The sequence below is a fragment of the Phacochoerus africanus genome, chromosome 3, assembly GCF_016906955.1.
Source record: "Phacochoerus africanus isolate WHEZ1 chromosome 3, ROS_Pafr_v1, whole genome shotgun sequence".
In the NCBI taxonomy this organism is placed as follows: domain Eukaryota; kingdom Metazoa; phylum Chordata; class Mammalia; order Artiodactyla; family Suidae; genus Phacochoerus; species Phacochoerus africanus.
The window spans coordinates 32,153,888-32,174,550 of NC_062546.1; the positions used below are offsets into that span (position 1 = coordinate 32,153,888).

At 43.6% G+C, this 20,663-nt stretch overlaps 1 protein-coding gene across 1 annotated transcript; it reads right to left on the reverse strand.

Annotated features, from left to right (window-relative positions):
* Window positions 1-3,134: 3,134 nt before the first annotated feature.
* GINS1 (GINS complex subunit 1) lies at window positions 3,135-19,300 on the reverse strand. Its single transcript, XM_047771560.1, has 7 exons — window positions 19,080-19,300; window positions 15,099-15,163; window positions 10,174-10,272; window positions 9,007-9,097; window positions 8,129-8,245; window positions 6,228-6,302; window positions 3,135-3,726 (listed from the first exon to the last, which is right to left on the reverse strand). Exons 1-7 carry the CDS (start codon window positions 19,152-19,154, stop codon window positions 3,658-3,660), a joined length of 591 nt encoding a protein of 196 aa, XP_047627516.1. The 5' UTR covers window positions 19,155-19,300; the 3' UTR covers window positions 3,135-3,657.
* Between the last annotated feature and the right edge of the window lie 1,363 nt (window positions 19,301-20,663).

Consider the following 20,663-nt stretch of genomic DNA (forward strand, 5'->3'; position numbering starts at 1 on the left):
CATCAAACATTAACATCTCTCTCCAAATAAAATCCATACCCAAGTGGTTCTATAGGTACTAATGCTATTATATTTTTCAAGGTTTTTTCTTTTTTGGCTTTTTGCCTTTTTCTAGGGCTGCACCCACCCCATATGGGTGTTCCCAGGCTAGGGGTCTGATCAGAGCCGTAGCCACCAGCCTACACCACAGCTCACAGCAATGCCGGATCCTTAACCCACCGAGCAAGGCCAGGGATCGAACCGGCAACCTCATGGTTCCTAGTCAGATTTGTTAACCACTGAGCCATGACGGGAACTCCAATTTTTTTAAGTTTTTACTTATAGTTGACTTAAAATATTTTGTCAATTTTTGCTGTACCAAAGTGACCCAGTCATTCACACACTCACATACACACACGTGTCCATCATGTTCCATCATGTTCCATCGCAAGTGATTGGATATAGTTCCCTGTGCTGCGCAGAAGGACCTCATTGCTTATCCATTCTAAGTGCAGGAATTAGCATCTACTAACCCCAAACTCCCCGTCCATCCTACTTCCTCCCCCTCCCCCTTGACAACCACAAGTCTGTTCTCTTTGTGAGTCCATTTCTGTCCTGTGGGTAGATTCATCTATGCCATATTTTAGATTTCACAATAAGTGATTTCATATGGTATTTGTCTTTCTCTTCCTTCTCTCTTAATTTTTATTTTTTATTACTACATTTATAGTTGTACAATTATCATCACAATCCAATTTTATAGGCTTTCCATCCCACAACCTGTCTTTCTCTTTCTGATTTCACTTAGTATGAGAATCTCTAGCTGCATCCATGTTACTGCAAATGGCATTATTTCATTATTTTTTTATGGCTGAGTAGTAAATGCTATTTTAAAAGTTATATTTGTACTAAAAATAAAGGAACAAGCACCACTAAGAACAAACCGCAGAACACTGACACCCCTCTAACTGTGGGGTCCCTTGTTGTTCAGCCTTCATGTGGTTCATATGGCCTCTTCATTGAATCTGGGCACCTATGACTGTATTAACTGACTGGATGTGCAGATGTGATGCTCACCCCAGCCCCAGGTCTGGTCATTCAGGAAGCTGGCAGCATCCACACCAGTCCCAGGCCTAGTCATTCAGGAAGCTGGCAGCATCCACACCAGTCCCAGGCCTAGTCATTCAGGAAACTGGCAACATCCACACCAGTCCCAGGTCTGGTCATTCAGGAAGCTGGCAGCATCCACACCAGTCCCAGGCCTAGTCATTCAGGAAACTGGCAACATCCACACCAGCCCCAGGCCTAGTCCTTCAGGAAACTAGCAGCACCCACATCCACGTCTTAACCCTGCAGGAGTCCCAAGCTGCCAAGTGAGAAGCCCAGCCAGCTGGCTGGAAAGAACCACATGAAGAGAGGCCACACAGAAACCAGAGGCTCAGCCATCCCAGCCAGGCCACCATCTGAATGCAACTGCATCAGGGACCTCAAGCAAGATCCTGTAGAACCTCCCTGTCAAGCTTAGTCAACCCACAGAACTGCTGAGCTAATAAAATGGTGTGGTTTAAAGCTACTAAGTTTGGATGGCTTGTTTCATAGGAACAGACTAACTGAAAACACTAACAAAGCACAGACACATACGTGAATGCACACGTTCCTCTATTCCCAAACTCTGTAAACCAACATCACTCACAGTTGCAAAATCCCCCAATAAAATAACCGCAAACGAAATCTTGCAGTTCACTGAATGGTTAACACATCAGGGTCAAAAAGAATCTTAAAAACGGAATGTAAGATAATTCAACAATAAAACCCTATATGTGAAATTCATAACTTTGGGGAGTTAAGTGAGAAACCATATAGGATCACTCAAATTCCAAAAGTGAACTTGGAAAGATCCAATTTGTTAATTGCCACTGTTTTGTTTTATTATGGTATTGAGTTTATTTTGAGGTTTCAAGTTGCACTGAGGGAGGCTACAAGTTTTGGTACTTTCCCTGGAGAACTATGGCACAGAGAGATTGAGACTGTGGCATTCCAATCAAGTCAGGAGAAGGATAAATTGCCAGCTATTACCAGCAGTAGTCAATATTTTCCTGAAAGTTCTAGAAAACAAAATCAATGTGAAAAAGAAATAAGGAGTTCCCGTCATGGCTCAGCAAAAACGAATCTGACTAGTATCCACGAGGACACAGGTTTGATCCCTGGCCTTGCTCAGTGGGTTAAGGGATCCGGCACTGCTGTGAGCTGTGGTGTAGGTCGAAGACATGGCTCGGATCTGGCGTGGCTGTGGCTGTGGCATGGGCCAGCAGCTACAGCTCCGATTTGACCCCTAGCCTGGGAACCTCCATGAGCTGTGGGTGCGACCCTAAAAACCAAAAAAAAAAAAAGAAGAAAAAAGAAAAAGAAACGAGGTTTACACAGGAATGTGACCACATCATCATAATTTATAGTGTTTTATATGTATTAAAACCAGTTAGAAAATGTAATAGATTCTATTCACATTAGGAACAAAAACTAGAAAGTAATGAGGAAAACACTTAAAAAGAAATGGAATTACTGGGCTGTCATGGAGGATACCTGGGGAAAAGGCACTGACCATGAGGCAAGACCACTCTATGTCTCTCCAGTGCCTGCCAGCCACTTACAGTTTACTGGGCAGGAGAAACTGCCCTCCACTTGCTGACCAGTTCTTCCTGTGATTTTCTGGTCAATGTGACTGGGTTGGGGGGAGGAACTGCAAGATTCCATTCTAGCCCCGATTTCAATTTCCCTTTCCACAGTGGAGATCCTGGTGTGCATCCCACAAGTTCACAGACAGGCAGGAGCCAGACCAGCCACCACTGCTGGAAATGCGCAAAATCCATTGCATCCATCCTTTCTTCCCAAAGAGCCATATGATAAGTCAGTTCGTTACTGAACATTAAATACATGGGAAATTTTCTAGACCATCCTCTCCATCTGCCTATGTGATCAGAAAACATGGATTGCAGCAACCTAGTTCCCCAGCTTGCACAATGCACACCACCAGAAATAACACAAGACCTACAGCAACCTGTCTCCTGGTACAGCCAGGTGAAACTCCTCCTTGTTGTTTAAAAGAGATTCAAAGGTAATAAATGCTTATTTCGATTAAACAAAAACACACTCTAGTATTTTAGGAACTGTAGTAATGTTGTGATTATAGACAAAAATTACCACACACAGGAGAATTCTGTACAAGAGGAAAAGAAACCACTCCTACCTTGCGAGGACAGAGTGAGAAGGTGGTGGTTTACGAACCAGGAAGCACTCTCTTTGGGCAGAATCTGCTAGAGCCTTGATTTTGGACTTCCCAGCCTCGAGGGCTATGGACAGCAGGTGGGATGTGGAGCCTCTCAAGGGCAAGAATTCAAATCTCATGACCAAAGCATACAACATAGATTCAAAAATATGTTTACCATGGGAAGTTATGGAATTCTATTTGGAAATTAAAGAGAAACTAAGGTTCAAATGAAATGAAAAAAGAAAAACCAACCATGCTCCTCTGCCAAGCATCCCTGGTTATCTTAAAGAATATCTGTAACTTTTAAAACCAAAGGGCAAGGGCACTGGGCCTGGGAGAAGTGGAGAAGTGTCCTTGGGTGGCTCCACCCTCGTACCACAGGGTGGGGCCTTGGCGGCAATGGGCGAGTGAGGTTATGACAGCACATGCTCCAGAATGCCTTGTCTAATCAGCTGCTCGCACTTCCAACGAGGTAGAAAATGCTGAAGGAAGAGAGGGAGGAAGAGAAAGGAAGGAAAAGAAATTTACATTACATCATATGTCATTACAAAGTGGCAACTCGTTATGTATATTTCAAACTCCAACAGCTAAGTAGTTAAAAGCTAAACTTAAGTATATTTGCTATTTTTGTGTTGTTGTGGTTTTTTGGGGTTTTTTTTTTTGCCACGCCCACAGTACGTGGAAGTTCCAGGGTCAGAGAGCGAATCTATGGCACATCGGTGACAACACTGAGTCCTTAACCCACTGAGCCACTGGGGAACTCTGTATATTTGCTATTTTAATCAACTGAAATTGATGCCACTTAGAGCGATACTGAAATCTGAATTTTATAAAGAAATTCATAGTCCGATTAAGTTAAATCTAACTGAAAACTTCTGAACTCTAGTAGGTATTTTCCTTAGTGCTTGTGTTTTAAGGTTTATGCACAGGAGTTCCCGTTGTGGTGCAGTGGAAACAAACCCGACTAGGAACAATGAGGTTGCAGGTTCGATCCCTGGCCTCGCTCAGTGGATTAAGGATCCGGTGTTGCCGTGAGCTGTGGCACAAGTCGAAGACGTGGCTTGGATCTGGTGTTGCTGTGGCTGTGGTGTAGGCCAGCAGCTATAGCTCCAATTCGACTCCTAACCTGGGAACCTCCATATGCTGCAGATGTGGCCCTAAAAAGCAAAAAAAAAAAAGTTTATGCAGAGGAGTTCCTATTGTGGCTCAGCAGTAATGACCTGACTAGTATCCATGAGGATGCAGATTTGATCCCTGGCCCCACTCAGTGGATGTGGATTAAAGATCCGGCATTGCTGCAAGCTGTGGTGTAGGTTAAGGATGCAGCTTGGATCTGGAATTGCTGTGGCTGTGGCTGTGGTGTAGGCCGGCAGCTACAGCTGCAATTCGATCCCTAGCCTGGGAGCTTCCATATGCCAAAGGTGTGGACCTAAAAAGCAAAATAATAATAATAATAATAAATAAAAAAGTAAATAAAGTTTATGCACAGAAAGCCCAGGTGGGTGAGACTCCCACAGCTCATTAGGGAGGTCAATGGCAGGAGCGTCTCCTCCCTTAACCTCTTCTAGGATCTCAGTGAACAGTCATTCTTCTATTAACAGTGCAGCTCTTCTCCCATGTTCTCCAAGGACAAGTCCTTGTAACCTGTGGTATGGGCACTGGTCACATGCTGTGTGAAAATGCCGATGCCCAGCTAAGGCTCAGCCTCCTCATCTCCTGAGGACGCTGTTCTCATTCTGAGGTGGAAAAGAGTCTCCTTGTCTGACTCCCTCCCAAAACACCAGGTCTTAAAACAGAAGTGAACATTTACTGAACTCCAGAAGCGAGGCTGGAAGACTGCCCAAGCTCACAAGTGACCAAAGAAATCTCAAAGACAAGCCAAACAGAGATACTTGGGTAAAAATGAAAAACAGTGCATTAGGAAGTGCAGTGTAAGGAGGTCCTGTTGTGGCGCATCATAAATGAATCTGACTAGGAACCATGAGGATGCACATTCGATTCCTGGCCTCGCTCAATGGGTTAAGGATCCAGTGTTGCCGTGAGCTGTGATGTAAGTCTAAGACGCAGCTCGGATCCCATGTTGCTGTGGCTGTAATGTAGGCCAGCAAATACAGTTCCAATTTGACCCCTAGCCTGGAAACTTCCACATGCTGCAGGTGTGGCCCTAAAAGACTAAAAAAGAAGAAGAAAAAAGTGTAGCATAGGAGTTCCTGATGTGGCACAAAGGGATGGGCAGCTTCTCTGCAGCACAGGGTGCAGGTTCAATCCCTAGCCAGGAATCCCCGGCTGGGCAGAGTGTGTTAAAAGATCCAGTGATGCCTCAGCTGTGGCTTAGGTCGAAACTGCGGTTTGGATCTGATCCCTGGTCTGGAAACTCAATATGACACAGGGCGGCCAAAAAAGAAAAAAAAAATTTCAGTCAATACACTAGTAAACTATACCTGACTCTTGAACAACAAGGATTTGAATTGTGTGGCTCTACTTATACACGGATTTTTTTTCTATATATAGTACCTGTATTTTCATTTTACAGATCTTTAAATTGACTTGGTGTAAGGAAAAGTGTGTGTTCAATGAGAGATCACAATAGGTGGTCTAGATCCCAGAAGAACAGGGCTCGGGTCCTAATTCTATTCAAACTGTTTTAGCTTCTGGCCCTTGGGTGAGTCATTTATCAATCCCTTCGTTTCTGAGGCAGAGGTGGAAGCACTCAGATATCTGACTGTGAGGGATGAGGTAAGTCTGTCGCACTAACCCCTGAGCATTGTTCAAGGATATCAACGATAATTAACTTTTTCTTACAATATGCAACATTTGCTTCAAGTCTTTATAATTAGGAAAAAGGATAAAAAGAGTATCTTAAACATAATTCCTACAATACAAATGATCACTACAAGGTAATATTTATTTTGCTACTGGTTCCAACATTTCCATCACTTAACACTCTTCTTACAAAATTTAAAGTCTCTAAAACAATAAATACCTGGCTATTTTTTTTCAATAGGACTGAAGTACCATCATCAACTTCAAATTCGCCATAGTCTTTTAGACACCGCACCTGAAAGGAAAAACTAATGCTTTATCTATATCATTTTTTAACGTGCAGCAGCCAAAAAGTAGAGGGGGAATGTATATATATATATACCCACAGGAAAGTATTAGGCTGTTTCTTTCTTTTTTTGTCTTTTTAGGGCCCTACCCATGGCATATGGAGGTTCCCAGGCCAGGGGTCAAATCAGAGCTGCAGCTGCCAGCCTGCACCACAGCCACAGCAATGCCAGATCCAAGCCGCGTCTGTGACCTACACTACAGCTCACGGCAACGCTGGATCCTTAACCCACTGAGCGAGGCCAGGGGTCAATCGTGCATCCTCATGGATACTAGTGGGGTTCGTTACTGCTGAGCCACAACAGGAACTCCAAAAGTTCAAACTTTTACAACAGATACAATCAGAAAATATTAGCTGTTCCATTCTATTCCTGCCACCCCCGGCAGGTAAAATTTTTGGTTTGGGTTTATGTTTCTTTTTTGTGCTTCACTTTATCATGCTTCTCAGATTGTGTTTTACAAATTGAAGGTTTGTGGCAACCCTGCATTGTCAGATGCAATTAGCATTTTTTAGCAATACAGCATGTATGTGCTATTGCATGCTCAATATACTACAGTATAGTGTAAACATAACCTGTATATGCCCTTGGAAAGCCAAAAAATTTGTGTGACTTGCTTTATTAAATACTCGCTTTATCGTGGGTCTGAAACCAAACCTACAAGATGGTTATATTGTATAAGGTATGCCTGCATAAACTAATATATACTCATATACCTCTTTTCTTAAGACAAAAGTCAGAGCTCCACAAAAAGACCAAAAAAATAAATAAATAAAAAGACAAAAAAAACCCCAAAAAACAAAAGTTAGCACAGTCTATGCATTAAGAAAAATCATATGCACGAGTATATTCATAGCACTATTCACAATAGCCAAGACATGGAAACAACCTAAATGTCCATCAACAGATGAATGGATTAAGATGTAGATATAGACAACGGAATACTACTCAGCCATTAAAAGAACAAAATAAAGTCATTTACGGCAACATGGATGCAACTAGAGATTCTCATACTGAGTGATGTAAGAAAAAGAAAGATAAATACCATATGATATCACTTACACGTGGAATCTAAAATGCGGCACAAATGAGGTTCCCATTGTGTCACAGAGGAAACGAATCCCAGGATCCGTGAGGATGCAGGTTCGATCCCTGGCCTTGCTCAGCAGGTTCAGTGGCAGCTGCAGCTCTGATTCAAACCCTAGCCTGGGAACTTCCATATGCTGCAGGTGTGGCCCTCAAAAGCAAAAAGCAAAAAGCAAAGCAAAGCAAAACAAAACGAAACAAAATAAAATGAATAAAATAAAATAAAATAAAATATGGCACAAACGAACCTATCTATAAAACAGAAACAAACTCACATAAATGGAGAACAGACTGTGGCTGCCAAGGGGGAGGGAGGAAGGAGTGGGATGGATGGGGAGTTTGGGGTTACTAGATGTAAACATTTAGAATGGACAAGCAATGTGGTCCTGCTGTATAGCACAAGGAAACACATCCAATCACTTGTAATAGAACATGATGGAAGATAATATAAGGGAATGTGTGTGTATATATACATATATATATATATACATACACACACACATATATACACATATATAAATATATATGACTGGGTCACTTTGCTGTACAGCAGAAATTGGCACATTGTAAATTAACTATGCTTTTTTTTTTGCTTTTTACAGTGACACCTATGGCACGACTATAATTTAATAATAAAAAAATTATTTTAAAAAAGAAAAAAGAAAAATCCATTTTAAAAAAGTATACGTACCTCTATGTATAGGCTTTTGGGAGGTTTCATATCCTGTGTGATGTCCAAGCCTTCATCTCCTCCCAGTGACCTCATGTAGGTAGCAAGGGACTTTTTGTAATGATTGAACCAATCCATCTGCCAACATAAAGATAGTCATTTGACAAGGCTTTAAGTATATTGTTTAAGTACACTGTCATTTGACAAAGCTTTAAGTATACTGTATAAGTATACTGTCATTTGAAAAGGCTATAAGCTATTAAGTGAATGGGTCAATTTTCTGTACAGCAGAAATTGGCACAACATTGTAAATCAACTCTATTCACATTGATGAGGAAAGTACGTACACACAAATTTTATGGAAAATCCCCAAATAACAATGCCTGTTTTTTTAATCCTACTGATGGATCAATAACAAGTAACATAATGAGATCCTATATTTGTCTTTTTTTGTTGTTGGTCTTTTTGGGGCTGCACCCACAGCATATGGAGGTTCCCATGCTAGGGGTCAAATCAGAGCTGTAGCTGCTAGCCTACACCACAGCCACAGCAACTCAGGATCCAAGCTGAGTCTGTGACCTACACCACAGCTCACAGCAACACTGGATCATTAACCCACTGGAGCAAGGCCAGGGATTGAACTAGCATCCTCATGGATACTAGTTGGGTTTGTTGAGCCAGGACAGGAACTCTCCGAGACCCTTTATTTTGATAAGAGTTTTCCATATATTATTTAGGATTATTCCTGCCATTCTTTCTCAGTATAAACTAAATAAAGACCTAAAACTACTGAAAAACAAATGTGAGAAACACTGTAGATACTATTACACAACAATGCCAGAACCTCAGCCAGTTTCCAAATTCATAAGCTTGAACAACAGTGCTAACTTTTAACTTACTTCTTCAGCAGACATGTGAAATCGTAAGGCATTTGGCAAGACACTGCCATACTCCCACCTGAGTGCTCTAATCCGAAGCAATCGGTCATACCTAGGACGTTAACAAGGTATTAGATGGCATAACAGAAGGGATATCAGAAGTTGTTTTGATCAGGAGAGACTCAAGACTCACAACCACTGAAATGTAACGCAGAATTTTATTTGGCTCCTGAGGCAGACAAACCACTTGTCATGTCATGTGACATCTTTGGGGCAATGGGGAAAACAGGCATACAGACTGGACAGATGCTGTGCAGGCATGTTCATTTCTCTAGGAATGATAATGGCACAATGGTCCTATGAGAAAAGTCCATAGGTCCTTATTTCTTGGAGATGCATACTAAAATATTCAGTGGTAAAATGCCCAAAGTTCTACAGTGGTTTAGCAGACAAAACAAGATGAAGCAGTTATGGCAAAATGTTAAGAACTATTAAACCTATATGATGGCTTCATGGGGATCTGTAATAATATTTCCCAGTTCTACGAATACTGTAATTTTTCACAATAAAAAGTGTTTAAATGGGAGTTCCCGCTGTGGCGCAGTGGGTTAAGAATCCAACTGCAGCAGCTTGGGTTGTTTTGGAGGCACAGGGTTTGATCCCCAGCCCAGGGCAGTGGGTTAAAGGAGCCAGCACTGCCACAACTAAGGCACAGGTCACAGCTGTGGCTCGGATCCAATCCCTGGCCCAGGAACTTCCATATGCCATGGGGGTGGCCATTCAAAAAAAAAGTTTAAATGGAAAAAAGAGAAGAATTTAGAATGCTTATAAAAGACAAATCTAAGAGGACTTCCTGCTGTGGCGCAGCGGAAACAAATTTGACTGGTAACCATGAAGTTGCAGGTTTGATCCCTGGCCTCACTCAGTGGGTTAAGGATCTGGCATTGCCATGAGCTGTGGTGTAGGTTGCAGATGTGGCTCGGATCCCTCGTTGCTGTGACTGTGGCATAGGCTGGAGGCTGTAGCCCTGGGAAACTCCATATGCTACAGGTGTGGCCCTAAAAAGCTTAAAAAAAAAAAAAAAAAAAGACAAATGTAAGAATTTGTTCCCCACCTGAAATGTTTAATTAGGAAACCACATGGGAGCTCCCCCTTCTCCCTGCCACCCCAGCAAACAGAGACACTCACAAGTATGCTATAGTGCAGCGCTGGTTTCTCAACAAAGAACAGTGTCGAAACTTGATGGTTGGTATCAAATCACTTCGTCCACCTGACTTCGCTTCATTCCTGGTAAAACATTTAAGGAGGAAATGAATATCTAATTCAGTATAAGTAGAATTTTCAAAGCCCACTGACAACTGACTCCATGCTTGTTTTCATCCACTTATGTGTAGGTTAACCTACACAAACAGCAACTGCCTCCACATCAGAGCTTTTGCTAACACGCTAAAAGATAAAAAAGCCAAATCTAACTAACTTGCCTAGGACCTGTTTAGCCATGTGGCACTTTGTGTTTTCACACTGATTAATCTTTGTCTCCAAAAGATAAGCATCATGTTTCTTCACTTTCTGGGTATCTCTTTTTTAAGCTGGGATAAGAGAGCAAGTATCATGGTGCCTAAGATTACAGCCTCATGTCTTGTTTGGGTTTTTTTTTTTTTTTTTTGTCTTTTTAGGGCTGCACCTGTGGCATATGGAGGTTCCCAGGCTAGGGGTCAAATTGGAGCTGTAGCTGCTGGCCTACACCACAGCTCAAAACAACGCCAGATACTTAACCCACTGAGCGAGGCCAGGGATCAAACCCGCAACCTCATGATTCCTAGTGGGATTCGTTTCCGATGTGCCAGAACGGGAACTCCTCCTATCTCGTTCTCATTCTATGGAGTCCTCTTTTCGTGATACTTCCAAATCTTCATTCTAAGAAAGTGAGCTAAGAATTCTAGAGTCAAATGGTCCTCCACTCAACCAACAAATATTTCTTTTTTCTTTTTTTCTTTTTTTAAGGGCTGCACCCACAGCATATGGAAATTCCCAGACTAGGGGTTGAGTCGGAGCTGTAGCTGGCAGCCTACACCACAGCCACAGCAATGTGGGATCTGACCCACATCTGCGACCTACACCACAGCTCACAGCAATGAAACTGTGTCCTCATGGATACTAGTTGGGTTTGTTAACCACTGGGCCACGACGGAACTCCTAACAAATATTTCCTGATCTTCAACTACGTGTATGTTCTGTACTTCAGGGTCCTTTACATAAAGAGGGAGAAAATTTTGGTTTTACCCTATAAAATAGACATCTCCGTAGATATTAGACAAGCATCACATTTTATTTATTTATTTATTTATTTATTTATTTATTTGCTTTTTAGGGCCGCACCTGCGGCATATGGAGGATCCCAGGCTAGGGGCAAATCAGAGCTATAGCTGCCAACCTACACCACAGCCATAGCAATGTAGGATCTGAATCTCATCTGTGACCTACACCACAGCTCACAGCAACACTGGATCTTTAACCCACTGATTGAGGTCAGGAATCAAACCTGCAACCTCATGGTTGGATTCGTTTCTTCTGCACCACAGCAGGAACTCCAAGCATCATATTTTAAAACCAGATAGGAGTCCCCACTGTGGCACAGGGGGTTAACACCACAGCAGGAACTCCAAGCATCATATTTTAAAACCAGATAGGAGTCCCCACTGTGGCACAGGGGGTTAATGATCCAGCATTGTCTCTGTGGCAGCATCAGTTTGATCCCTGGCCTGGGAACTTCCATATGCTATGGGTGCAGTAAAAAAAAAAAAAAAGAAAAAGAAACAGATGTATAGGAGTTCCCATCGTGGCTCAGTGGGAACAAACCTGACTAGTATCCATGAAGGCACAGGTTCCATCCCTGGCCTTAGTAGGCCAAGGATGCAGCATTGCTGTGAGCTATGGTATAGCTTGCAGATGTGGCTTGGATCCCAAGTTGCCTTGGCTGAGGTGTAGGCCCACAGCTATAGCTGCTATTCGACCCCTAGCCTGGAAACCTCCATATCCCACGGGTGCAGCCCTAAAAAGACAAAAAAAAAAAAAAAAAGTTAAGGTGGCAAATTCTATGTAATGTATATTTTCCACAATAAAAAAGAGAGGGGGAACAAAGCCAGATGTGCAGAATGAGTAAGAATCTACTTTGGAGGGTTTTTTTTTCCTTTTTATGGCCCCACTGCAGCATATGGAAGTTCCCAGGCCAGGGGTAGAATTGAAGCTGCAGCTGCAGGCCATAGCCACAGCCACATCAGATCCTATACTGGAGTTTGCGGCAATGCCAGATCCTGAACCCAATGAGCAAGGCCAGGGATCGAACACACATGCTCACAAAGACTAGGTTGAGTTCTTAACCTACTGAGCCATAACGGGAACTCCTACTTTGGAGTTTTAAAAGGAACCAGATGAATACAAAATGCATGTGCCTGCTCCAGGCCCTGAAAACAGAGGCAAAACCTATGTCCCATCTCATCACATCTTCTAGATCTGTTCTAGACACTTCTGCCACTCTGAATGTTGGGTTATAAAGAAATAGTACAAATAAAATACACCCAACCTGGAGTTCCCATCGTGGCTCAGTGGTTAACGAATCCGACTAGGAACCATGCGGTTTCAGGTTTGATCACCTTGCTCAGTGAGTTAAGGATCCAGCGTTGCCATGAGCTATGGTGTAGGTCGAAGATGAGGCTCGGATCTGGTGTTGCTGTGGCTCTGGCGTAGGCTGGCGGCTACAGCTCCGATTCGACCCCTAGCCTGGGAACCTCCATATGCCTTGGGTGCAGCCCTAGAAAAGGCGAAAAGACGAAAAATAAAATAAAATACACCCAATCTAACATCAGAGTACCTTACTGAGTACATAAGAACTTTCTGAAAAAAATTCACATTTACACATGCGTAATTAAATAGGAATAGATTTCGTTTGACAAATAATTCTAAGCAGAAATAGTGCTAATAGTGATTGTCCCCCTAGAAAGAAACTAGGGGGGTAGGGCACAGAACTTGGATCATGAATTTCCATATGGTATGAATACAGGAAAATCATTCCCTTACCAGACAAAGGCCTGTTAGGCTACCTCCTAAATATGTCTGGAACCTGTTCACTTTTTCCCTGGTCGGCTCACCTCTCCTGTCACTAGCATGTCCAGCACACCTCCCCCTCCTCTCAGCCACTCTGTCCACTACTCACATAGTAGCCAGGATGGTCTTTTAAAACACAAACCTGCCATCACCTGCCTCACGTGCTTGATCTCCCCTGGTGTCACCCTTTGCCTACTCACTAAACTTCAGCCACACTGGCCTTCTTTAAGGATCATTCCCTGAGCATCCCATGCTTCCATGACTCAGGGCCTCTGTATATGCTTTTCCTCCACCTAGAATACTGTCTGTCCACAATGATTGCCTCACTAAAACCTGCTTCTCCTTCAGGCCCCAGCTGAAGTGTCTCTTCCTTGGAGAGAACATCCCTGATTCTTCTGTCTACTAATATTTTCAATTCATTATTCTCTCTCCTGGTGTTGTTTTCCTTCTTAGCTTGTATTCCAATTTGGTGTATATCTGCCTTCTGCATTACACTGTGAGGGCTATGGGGGCAGAAATCTTGATTATGCTGTTTACGATTGAAACACCAGATCCAGAGTTCCCATTGTGGCACAGCAGAAATGAATCCAACTAGGAACCATGAGGTTGTGGGTTCAATCCCTGGCCTCGCTCAGCGGGTCATGGATCCAGTGTTGCTGTGAGCCACAGTGTAGGGGGCACACGTGGCTCAGATCTGGCGTTGCTGTGGCTGTGGTGTAGGCCGGCGGCTACTTCTCCAATTAGACCCCTAGCCTGGGAACCTTCATATGCTATGGGTGCGGCCCTAAAAAGACAAAAAAAAAAACAAACACCAGATCTGCTTGTTAGCTCATAATTGCTTAGTACATACTTGTTGAATGAACACATGAATGGCTTGGGAACCTGAGTTCAGGACTTTATATTTCCCTTACATTTGCTGCAGACCTGTTGCAGTTCGGTTCCTCATTCCAACTGTACCTATCAAACACAATAACTAGAAAATGCTCCTGTTCTGTGTGTTCCACGAATCTTACTAGCATGCTATTGAGGTCTATGTCCAAGTGACTGATGAAAATACTATCTAACGAGGCCAAAAATGAAACCTCATATCGTAGGCAGACCTCTCCAGGTTGACGTCTGAATACCTCACCTCTGATCCAGCAGTTAGTACTCTTGTCTTATTCTCAACCAAATCACAGGACCCTATAAAGTTTGTCATTAAGCCCAAATTCTCCACTGTGTCAACTACTATGCTGGGCTCTAAAGAGTCTCTAACTCGGAGTTCCCGTCGTCGCGCAGTGGTTAACAAATCCAACTAGGAACCATGAGGTTGTGGGTTCGGTCCCTGCCCTTGCTCAGTGGGTTAACGATCTGGCGTTGCCGTGAGCTGTGGTGTAGGTTGCAGACGCGGCTCGGATCCCGAGTTGCTGTGGCTCTGGCGTAGGCCGGTGGTTACAGCTCCGATTCAACCCCTAGCCTGGGAACCTCCATATGCCGCGGGAGCGGCCCAAGAAATAGCAACAACAACAACAACAACAAAAGACAAAAAGACAAAAAAAAAAAAAAAGAGTCTCTAACTCCAGAGCCCTCTCACCTACCCAGCTATAGCCTTTTGTAGCACTTCTCAGCAAAGTGCACTCAAGCTACTGGAAGTCACTACAGCCCCTGCTAAGTTTATACAAACTGCCCACTCTCCCTTTAATGCACACTAAGGCATCAACTGAAAAGAAGCAGTGGAAACAACATATTTCACTTATTGGGGTTTTACTGACTCCTGTCTCATCTCTTTTAGGTCTACCCTAATTCCTTTCTAGTCCTAGCAGTCAAATGTGTACAGAACTTCTACCATGTGCCAGGCACTATGTGAATCCCCACAGATAAAGCAGATAAAGCAGTGATTAACTCAAACCACTCTAGTCCTGTATCACTAGGGCACTACTGGGCTCACAGACAATGGGAAAAAAACCAAGTATATCTAAAAACTAATTTAAGATTATCTGATTTCAATATCATATTTCTTATCAACTTACACATCAGACTGGTTTTGTTCATATAAAGCTTTCATCTCCTCCAGAACTTGCCTGAGTCCATCCTCCTAGAACATATAAAATTACAGATACACTCATTAATGCCAAGTCTGTAGCAATATTTTATCCATAAAGTTTACCTTTGATTTGCATATCTTATCAAAAAGCCATAGTCCTTCCACACCTCTTAGGATGGATATCATAACAAGTGATGGAGAGGATGGGGAGAAACTGGAACTCTTGCACATTGCAGGTAGGAATGTAAAATGATAACTGTCCAGTAGAAAACAGTCTGACAGTTCCTCAAAAAGTTAAACATAGAATCACCGTATTACCAGCAATTCCACTCCTACATATCTATACTTAAGAGAACTGAGAACACTTGCTCATACAAAAACTTGTACACAAATGTTCAGAGCAGCATTATCCACAAGAGCCAAAAAGTGGAAACAATCCAAATGTCCATCAATGGACAGTTAGACCAAATATGGTATATCTATTCAAAGGAATATCATTTACCCAAAAATAAATAAATAAATGAAGTACTGATACAGGCAACATGGATGAAACTTGAAAACATTATGCTTAGTGAAATAAGCCAGACACAAAAAGACAAATATTGTATGATTCCACTTATCTGAAATGTCTAGAATAGGCAAATTCAGAGAGACAAAGTAGATTAGAGGTTACCAGGGGCTGAGGGGGGAGAGGATTGTGCAGGTATTGCTTAATGATTATAGAGTTTGTTTGGAGTTATGAAAATTTTTGGAAATGACCAAATGGTTGCACAATGTGAATATAATGCCACTGAAGTGTACACTTAAAAATGGTTAAAACGGCAAATTTTTAGTTATGTATATTTTTCAACAATAAAAAAAGAAATGAATTACTAACAAAATACAAAAACAACATACTGATTAAGAATAATCTTGAATACTCTATACTGAGAAACGAAGTCAACAGAAAGGAATGCACATTGTATGTTTCCAACTGGTCCTGTACAAAAAAGTTTGCAACTCCTGGCTGAATTTAGAAATACACTTTTTTTAAAAAAACAAATATAATGTGTAGTCCAAAAAGAAAACCCATAGTTGCCTAAAGTTGCAAGTAGGAGAGAGCTGATACCTACAAAGGAGAAAAGGGAATCTTTGGGATAAAGAAATCCTGATTGGGTTGCCGGTTTCAGAATTGTATACATTTGTAAAACTCAAATTTCTGTTGTAATGTGTATTTTGCTATATATAAATTATACTTCAGGAGTTCCCATTGTGACTCAGTGGTTAACAAACCCGACTTGCATCCATGAGAACGTGGGTTTGATCCCTGGCCTCACTCAGTGGGTTAAGGATCTGGTGTTGCCCTGAGCTGTGGTGTAGGTCACAGACGCGACTCAGATCCTGTGTTGCTGTGGCTATGGCATAAGCTGGCAGCTATAGCTCCAATTGGACCCCAGCCTGGGAACCTCCATATGCCAAGGGTGTGGCCCTAAAAAGACAAAAATAAATAAATAAATAAATTATACTTCAATAAAAATGATCAAAAAAATCAAGTTTATAGAAGCAATAATGCATGACAAAAGTATGTAAATAATTTATTTACTAGAAAGTGGTCTTGGGAGTTCTCGTCGTAGCTCAGTGGTTAAAGAATCAGACTAGGAACCATGAGGTTGCAGGTTCGATCCCTGGCCTTACTAGGGATCCGGCATTGCTGTAAGCTATGGCGTAGGTCGAAGACTCGGCTCACATCCTATGTTACAGTGGCTGTGGCGTAGGCAGGCGGCTATAGCTCAAGTTCCACCCCTAGCCTGGGAAAAGACAAAAAAAGACAAAAAAAAAGGTCTTAAAAGGTTACTACTGAAAAAACACTGCAAGAATAAAAAATAAAGGTCAAAGGAATTTTTCTATTATCCACTTTGGGCAAATTTTAAAAATTTCCCTTGGAAGGATAAAAATATTAGAATGTAAAACTCATAAATGTTACCCAATTAGCGTGTTAACAATCCAACGGATAGTGACCCCTATACCTGAAACATTGTAAATCAATTTAAAAATACGGAGAAAAAAGCCACTAACACTATACTAACAAAAACAAAGTGAAACAAAAGATCAGTAACCCATCTATTTTTAGAGCCAAAATATATTCATTAGTAAAAGCGCTTTGGCACTACCAGTGAAGCACAAAATCAACTACTTAACTCTGCTCAAATATAAGAAGTAATTCCTGATGAAAAATGTAAGCATGACTTCTACCTTCCATCAACTGGTTAAAAAGAGATTATAGAAGTATGGTCTATTAGAACTTAGTTCCTTTTACCACAAATATTTTAAAGAATAGCTGAAACTCATGCATAAGTAGTAGATCTGCAGGTAAAGATAAATGTGAAATAATTTTGTAAAGATACACACAAGCTTTCTGATTTAGATTTTTAAAAAATGTACAGCAGGAATTGCTTCATTTTGTGCTCCAACCTCCCAATGCAAGCCCTTAGGAACCCAAGATAATTTTCCTAAATACTTAAAACAATTACCAGTTCTGCATATAGAAAGTGGGTAATCATTCCAATTTGCTGAACACAGCACATAATTATGAGGAATTCTGGAATGAAAAAGGCAGAGGCTCTGCTCTAAACCAGCTATCATCTGCTTGAGAGGAATAATTCTTGGAAGTCTGTGTGGGTCCTGGGAGTGTGGGATCAGTCAAATCAATTCTTGGTCTGCCCTAGCTCAGCTGTGTCAGAATGGCCAGTCACCGTCTTGCCCCACCCGAGGCAGGCTCCACTGCAAGAAAAGGACTTCTAAGTTCACTCCTGACATTTATCCTAAAATGTGAGCAAAAAAAGGGATCTGAAGAGCACCAGTGGGCAGTCTCTGTGCCTTGGGCTCATTTCCTCACATGTACCAGGTCCCCAAAGGGCCTGGTCTTCCCTCTTCAGTGGAGCCGCATTTGAGAGCTTACACACCTCCGCATTCCAGCATCTCTATTGAACCTCCCACGGGGCCTCCTAACTTTGGAAATGAGGTAACTGTCTAAAGTTGAAAGGATGACAGACTGGAATTTAGGAAACCTGTGTTCAAGTTGAGGCTCTGACCCCAACGTGCTACAAGTTCAAAACAAGTCTCTTAATTTGATCCATACTTTCCTCATCTGTAAATGACGTGATTGTCAGACCAGGTGCTCTTTAACGTTTACCTTCCCCAAAACACTCTTTGGGTTCACCTCCAATGTTAACTCGCTACCTGAAGGAAAAGCCTCCTCAAAGGCGGATTCTTCCCCCATCTGTTACCCCATCCGTCTCCACCCCTGTTCCAGCAGTTTCAAGTCCCGTCTGTCTCAGGACAGATCTCAGGGCCCGCTGACCGGACTGTTCGGACCATACATAGCTCCCATTGGGTTTATTATTAGCACCTTGAACCATTCTTTCTCCTCTCCAATCCACTCCTCAAAGTGTTACCAGAGTTACTGTCAAAACACAAAGTTAGCCAATCGCCCCTCTGTCCAAAGTGCCTTGTGAGGGAACAGTGAGTCTCCAGGACCCAGAGCCCAAGTGTGGCCGGCACACAGCGCACCGGTCGCCCTTTCCTAGCAGGGCGAGGGTGTCCGCACCGCCTGCTCCTTCCCCGAGCGGTTCTCACGCCCCAGCTACTGCGGTCCACACCTCCTGGGTAGAACACACCACCAGCGCTCCAGCAACCCCTCTCCCGCTCCTCCGCCGACCGCCCTACAAGGGAGGGAGCCTTCCACGAGCTAAGGCGGGGGTGGAGCCTGCCCGCGGCTACCCCAGGCCCGGCTGCTCTCCAGCACATCCCCGGGGCGAGATGCCATCGCCAAACCTGCGCGCACATCTGGAAGCCCCAAGCCCACAGTCTAAGCTTAGGGGCCACCCCGGGTGGCCACAGCCACCGCGGAGAACCACGGGCACACCCGTCTCCCGCTCCGGCTGAGCACCCCCGAGAAGCTGCCCGGGAAGCGCCCGCCAGCCCTTACATTGAAGGCCGGCAACTGTCCCTCGGCCGCGCGGTGCAGCTCCCGAACCAGCTCCATGGCCTTCTCGCAGAGCATGGCGGACGTGCCGGCTCCTACGCACCCGAGGCTCCCAAACAAACGCCCGCGGTCCCAGGACCACAGCCCGAGTTCCTGCAGCTCCTGCCGCTCGGCTCAGACACCGCCTCCGCCGTCGCCCCGCTTTGGCGCCAAAACGCGAAGCCAATAGGAACGCGCTGCCGACCTCCCGGCTACAGTGGCGGCCAAGGGACATATGCCTCCGCTGCGCAGCCGCAGTGCCCCAGGGATCGCTGCCCAGATTAGTTGTGGGCCCGCCCCTCCGTGCAGGCATTGGCCTGACCCCCTGCTGAGCTGCAGGACAGCTTTTGTGCAGCACAGCTCAGGACGAAAGCAGCCCCCCCTTTCCCGTTCGATTCATTCATTCTCTTTTAGGTTGACTGGGCCCGCGCGTCGAGGTCGAGAAGGCATGACAGGAAAAGACGTGCATTGATGTTAAGACCTAGCATTGTGTCTACTCGGTTTTGCAGTGTGGTTTTGTGTGATAGAAAAGGGAAACCAGGAGTTCCCTTCCTGGCTCAGTAGTCAACGAATCCGACTAGGAACCATGAGGTTGCAGGTTCGATCCCTGGCCTTGCTTAGTGGCTTAAGTATCCGGCGTTGCCGTGAGCTGTGGTGTAGGTCGCAGACGCGGCTGTGGCTCTGGCGGACTGCTGTTGCTGTGGCTCTGGTGTAGGCCGGTGGCTACAGCTCTGATTAGATCCCTAGCATGGGAACCTCCATATGCTGGTGGGAGCCACCCTAGAAAAGGCAAAAAGACAAGAAAAGGGGAAAACAACTTTTTTTTTTTTTGCTTTTTAGGGCTGCATCCGTGGCATATGGAAGTTCCCAGGCTAGGGGTCCAATCCGAGCTGCAGCTCCGGACCCACACCATAACCACAGCAACAGGGGATCCAAGCCGTGTCTGCGACCCACACCACAGCTCACAGCAACCCGGCATCCCTAACCCACTGAACAAGGCCAGGGATGGAACCTGCCTATTCAGGATCTGCGTGGGATTCCTTACCATTGCGCTACAATAGGAACTCCCAGGGAAAACAACTTTTATTGGGTGTCTCCTGAGAGCTAGGGACTATAACATACTTCATGTAATTCTCACCATTATCCCTAAAGTGGTTATTAAGACTCTTGGTACTGATTAAGAAACAAAAGTTAGATAACTTGCCCAAGGTCACACAGTTGGTAAAGTGATAGACCCTGTTTTTAAACCTTCACCTTCAGAGTACCACCTTTGATATTAAAGCAGTCGATTTAAAAACGTGTAAAACAGCCCAACTCACTGTCTATGGGAAGGGGGTTTACTCTGGATTAACATGATTAGCCATATTCTCACCTAGATGATTATGGAAATTTTCATAACTATATAGAATCAAAGGTGGGAATTACTGCTGTAGAAACAATTCGTTTTATTTGGCTCTTTTTTTAAAGCACTGTTACTTAGGAGTTCCCATCGTGGTGCAGTGCAAACGAATCCAACTAGGAGCCAGTGGGTTAAGGATCTGGTGTTGC